General features: G+C 38.4%; 1 protein-coding gene across 1 annotated transcript; it reads left to right on the top strand.

The window, feature by feature from the left end:
- Positions 1 to 991: 991 nt before the first annotated feature.
- LOC127259851 (secreted RxLR effector protein 161-like) lies at positions 992 to 1,459 on the top strand. The gene has a single exon (XM_051287462.1). It carries the CDS (start codon positions 992 to 994, stop codon positions 1,457 to 1,459), a length of 468 nt encoding a protein of 155 aa, XP_051143419.1.
- Positions 1,460 to 6,071: the final 4,612 nt, after the last annotated feature.

Here is a 6,071-nt window from a genome sequence, read left to right as displayed (position 1 = left end):
GCAGATACAACAAGAGCACCAGCAGTACAGACAACAACTGTAGCAGCAACGACAGGTCCAACAGTGTACCCGTCTTCTACTCCTTCATCATTCGATTCCTCATCACTTGTTTTCCTGGAAAACAAACAAAGGTCTCTTAATGATATACATGCATCCACGTTTGCACTCTTTGTTGGAGAACCTACTACCGTAGAGGAAGCCTTGCATAATGAAGTTTGGAAAAAGGCAATGGAAGAAGAAATAATGGCCATTGAGAGAAACTGGACATGGGAACCGGTAGATTTTCCAATTGAAAAAAAAAACACCAATCAGCTTGAAATGGCTATTTAAGACTAAATATAATTCTGATGGTAGTGTGCAGAAGCACAAGGCAAGACTAGTGGCGAGAGGATTTACTCAAGAGCAGGGCATTGATTTCAATGAAACATTTGCTCATGTGGCGAGATTTGATACAATACGGGTTCTTCTTTCCTTGGCTACTCACCATCAGTGGGTGATATATCAATTTGATGTAAAATCTGCCTTTCTCAATGGAGATTTAAAAGAATAAGTTTATCTACAACAGCTCGAAGGATTTATTGTGCATGGGGAGAAAAATAAAGTATATCACTTGAACAAAGCTCTTTATGGACTCAAGCAAGCTCCGAGAGCTTGGTACAACAAGATAGATGAATTTCTCCAATCAAGTGGATTTGAAAGAAGTTTGAGTGAACCGACATTGTATATAAAGAAATAAAGTCTCGGGAAAATTGTCATCATCAACATTTATGTTGATGACATTATATATACAGGTAGACCTGCAGCATCAGTTGATGAATTCAAAAGAATTATGATGAATCATTTTGAGATGATTGATTTGGGAAAATTACATTTTTTTCTTGGGCGGGAAATCAAGCAGGTTCCAGAAGGTGTGTTTGTTTTTCAAAGAATTTATTTGTCTGATGTGCTCAAGCTACTTGACATGGATTAATGTCTCGCTGCTTCTACTCCAATGAATCCAAATGAAAAATTGAGTAGTGATGATGAAACTGGTTTCGCGGATGCAAGCAAATTCAGGAGCTTGGTAGGAAGGTTAGTTTATTTAACCCACACGCGACTTGACATTGCATTTCCAGTTGGATTAGTTTCCAGATTTATGCATCGTCCAAGCAAACAACACTACGGTGCAGCAAAACGGATCTTACGTTATCTTGCTGGTACACGAGACTATGGGATATGGTATACACAAAGTAAGGATTTCATTCTTGAAGGATTCACCGATAGTGATTGGGCAGGATTCCCCGATGACAGGAAAAGTACCTCCAGAAATTGTTTTAGTTTCGGAGCAGGTCCAGTGTCATGGCTTTCTAAAAAACAATCAACTGTTGCCTTGTCATCTGCAGAGGCCGAGTATGTAGCCGCTGCAACTGCTGCATGCGTCTGGTTAAGAAGAATCCTTGAAGATCTAAATCAAGTGTAGAAAGAACCAACTGTGATATATTGTGATAGTTCATCAGCTGTGGCAATTGACAAAAATCCAATAATGCATGGCCAGACAAAGCATATAGAAATAAAGCATCACTTCATTCGTGATTTGGTAACTGCAGGAAGTGTGCATCTTATATTGTGCAACACATCAGCCCAACTTGCCGATCTATTCACAAAACCATTGTCTGTTGCAAGATTCGAAGAACTTCGCGCACGCCTTTATGTTACCAAATTATTAATCCCGATTCAAAGCGTTTATTATTATTATTATGATTATTATGCGTCGGTTTGTAAAGGTGTCAGTTTCTCCTCTATTCTTTGGTATTGGTATTTTATTTGAGTGGTAGTACAGTGTACAAAATAATAAGAAAAACCTTTTGATTCTACTTTTCCTTTGCAATTGTTGTTTGAATTATTCAAATTCCAACAGTTTCTAGATATTTTTTATATTTTTTTAATCTTTTATAATATTTATTTATTTATGTCAATTTATTCTAGATTCTTCTGTACATTTTGTATGTGTATTTTCTTCGGAAATAATTTACCTAATATTCCAATTCAATACTTTCAAATAGTACATGTTATAAAATTTTGGTCCATGAGATTTATGTTGAGACCGATATTGTTATCCACACACTAAATACACACAAACCTTCAATCTGTGGCCCAATTTGAATCTTGGCCCGATTCTTTACTTAGCCCTTCGCCCCGGACACGCCAACTCGGGACCCGGTCTTTGTTATCTGAGATGTCTCCATTACCGTCCGATCTAGGGATTACATCTGGGCCATTGATCTAGTTTTAACCTTCAATATATAAGGTTGGATACGGAGGGGCGCCGCAGGGTGATACACACATTCACTCATATCCTCACTCACTCTCAACCTTACTCTCTTTGCCCTCTCTCTAAGAATCCACCATCACGATGCTGTTCTGATCTTCGACCACCATTAGTGAAGTTTTGTTGCGCAATCCTACACATGCAGGAATAAATCAACTTCTCCCACTCTAATCGTGCAAAAATACATCATACAATGAAAATGAAAACCATTACATACAACTGTTAAAAATGTATCACATCTGATGCGACAAGAGAAGAAATTACACCAAAGAAGCCTGACATCTGCATGTATTTTCAATTGCAGTGACATGAAAAGACTAGTATACTAATCTTCTTGATCAGAAATTGAAACGATATTTATTATATTTCAGAATCTTAGAATGGTATAAGCAATGGAAATATTCCAATAGATGATATTGATATTTCTTTCTACGAAATGAAAAAGGTATCTCCAGGACTCACCTAAAGTAGTTGTTCTTTTAATATCCAAATAAGCATGATGATCCCCGATGGTAATGGGAGAATCCTAGCCTGAAGGTTTTATCAATCTTTCTCATGAGAAACGATACAAAATCATAGCTAATTGAACCAATAAGTCGACGAAGAATTGTCAGGTATGCAGAAATTTTAACACCCATGTCAGTTTTAAACATTAGCAATGCCAGAAAATTTCATTACAGAGAACTATCAATCATGCATGATAGAAATTTCATTGCTATGTTGCTTTGTATGGAAGTATTAGAAAGGCAAAGGCCTATTTTCAACTGTTGAGCTCTTGTTAAATATGCTGATTTTGCATGTAGCGATTACACTACTTGCATCGTTAAAGAAATAATTAACAAATTGCACAAAAACAAAAAGCATTACTTTCCAAGCAGAAAACGACATTAGTGGAAAACTTTCAAACGCAGCCAATCATTTATAATTGAGTCACTAGTTTTCGAAAAGAATTTTTTATTTGAATTCAAACCGTCAATCAATTATAACTGAGTCATGCATCATATTAGAATATAGAGAGTATACGCATAATATTAAATTTAAATAAGTATAATTTGTAATGCAATTTTCCCCAAAATTTTCGTCATTCGAACAACCAAATTATGGAGAAAGCATCATAGTAATCATCAAACTTAAACAGGTAACAACCCCTTGCCAAAAGATATATGTTTCTGACGAAATTGTAATTGTCTAACTTGCAAACATACTCGAGCAGGATCATCCCTCAAACATGATCTTACAACTTTGTCCACACATTCATCGCTCAATACTAGCAACAACAAAGAATACATTGCCATTATGGATCATTTTTATTTTTTCAAAAGACAGTTGATTTTCATTGAGGTTTTTGCGTTTGTTCTGGTTAGATTTACGGACACCACGACCACATCAGAACTAACATTTCTGCTGCATTAGTAGACATATCATCCCTTGTTTGTGCCCTTTCAGTTTTTAAAGATGGCACCTGTAAGTCATATGGAACATTCCGTTCGATGAATCAATTATCATCATCGTCGTCACTCTCCATGGACTCTGGAGCTTCGAGGTCTATATCCAACGGCGCCTTAACACTGACCCTTTCTCTACTAGAGTCTGCTACCTGAAAATCTTTGCAATCATTAGCAGAGGAGTTCTAATCAATGAAGACTTGCACGGACACAAGCACTCTGATCTTATTTCTCCAGATTATCGACATTCAGTTCGTCAGCAGAAACCTGATCCGGTTCGCAGGCTGTGTTTATGTCGATCATTGATAACAGAAAAATATATTTGTTGTTGTAGGTTGTATATCACTTCGCAGGGAATTTTATTCGAAAATCAATGAGTAGAGTTTTTATAGAAGAATGGTTAGATATAGCAATTGTGCGGTTGTAGACCCTGGATAGTTATCACAATTATTTATACTCTTTTTACTGGTGAGTTTCCAGGTCGAACACAGGGATTTAAAGTCATGAATTTCAATGGTAAAAATCTTGGAGAAGCGATGAAGAAACAAAAAGGGGAGTCCGCTTGGAGCGGGCCTAAATCTTCTACTCTGAAAGCGGTAAATAAAGCAGTAAAAGATGAACGGGGGCGAGCGAAGCGAAAGCGAGAGGATTGGGATGTGAGTGAGCGGCATGCTATATGTATATGTATATGAGCGAATTAGGGTGAAAAAGAGGTGTTGTGTCTGAACTGTGCGTTACGAAATGGGTAGATTTCCCTGGATGCAGCGAGCGAATGACGTAATTGTGTTATCGGAAGCATATATGTATATTACGAAAATGATGATAGAAAGATGTTGTAATTATATAAACTCGATTATAAAGAACTCATCACACTGGTATTTTGGCCTGGGGGGGATTTACAACAAGACTTCAATGACACCCAGAATTAAGACATTATAAGAAAGAAACCCTACTGTCACTAGGAATTTCTGCGACCTAATAGACCCCCGTCTATGTCCCGTTAATTTTCCCAATTCTGCCTCATTAGTGGCTTTACCCCCTGATGCTGGTACTATTTTATCAGAATCAAATTCAGCGCAGTAGTTAAGTAGGTCGACAAGGCTCCCTCGTACTTAACTACGTTGAACTACCTTGAGACCGCTTTTGGCGCATCACAAGGCTTAATTAATCAATTCGTCTCTCGCTCTATACCAGTGATATGAATTTCTCTAAAATTGATTTATATAAGTATGGAAAATTGTGGAGGAATTTAATTTGAAGAAGTGAATGATATTTCTTTAATATACTACGAAAATGCGAAAAGGATTAGACTACAAAGCTGTAAATGAAAGCAGTAATCTAGTCTAAGAAAGCATTAAAGACGTGGCCAAGGGAGAGGGAAGACGCCCACTCCCTTGGCCTTTCCTGTGGAGAACTCCCTTACAGGGTTGGAGCTCTCGGAAACAGGAAGACAACGAACGCTGTGTGTATTCTGAAAATTGTCCAAGAATTCGATTCTTTTTTACATACAGATATCTGGCCTTATTTATAGCAGGTGTAACGAGATGGTTGCAAGAAGCTGTTGGGCAGTTCCAACCGCTGGGCAGTTAGGCAGTTGCATGTGGTTATTCTGTTGAAGCAGTTGCTGGCCATAACTCCCAGGGTGTCCGCTTCGCTTGCGTTGATGGCACAGATCTTCCTCGCTTGCTGGAGAACAGGAGGGCATCAGCATAGCACGGCTCGCTTGAGCTAGCTGGAATTGGAATGGCTGTACCGCTGCATTTGAAGTACTTAGTCGAAATCTGGTGATAGTCTGCAGCGGTGGGTATCTGGACTGTAGTTTGCAAGCGGGAGAGGCTATCGCTTGCGGCTATGAAGGTGGCCGCTTGCCTCTCATGCCTTAGTGTTTTCAAGGTGTGTCTTGGTCGCTTGCGAGCGAAGGCGGCTGTCGCTTGCGGCGTCTGCCTTAGCTTTTCTGGCTCCAGAATACCGCTTAAGAGGGCAAAAATCGTTAATAGTCTCAACAACGAATTCTGGATCATGCCTGGTGATATAAATCAATATTGTATGCCGATTACGAATTATTTTGATGGTTCTTATGCAGAAATTCAAGTAACACACATTTTTGTCAATCTAAGAATATGCTCATATTTGGAGTCATCAAACCTCCTCACACTAAACCTTTGTTCGTCCTCGAACAAACTGCATTAAAGGATCAAGAGGTTATTCCGTTCACGGAAATCAAGAAGTGCTAATAACCAGTGCCATGATTGGGAGTAGAGTGAATCTCAAATAATAACAAGTGAACCACAAGTATTCAGCATGTCATTTGATTTAAC

The sequence above is a fragment of the Andrographis paniculata genome, unplaced genomic scaffold (assembly GCF_009805555.1).
Source record: "Andrographis paniculata isolate CXL003 unplaced genomic scaffold, ASM980555v1 Contig60END, whole genome shotgun sequence".
Lineage (NCBI taxonomy): Eukaryota > Viridiplantae > Streptophyta > Magnoliopsida > Lamiales > Acanthaceae > Andrographis > Andrographis paniculata.
The sequence above is the reverse complement of the archived record's forward strand: the minus strand, read 5'-3'. Positions and strand labels throughout refer to the sequence as shown.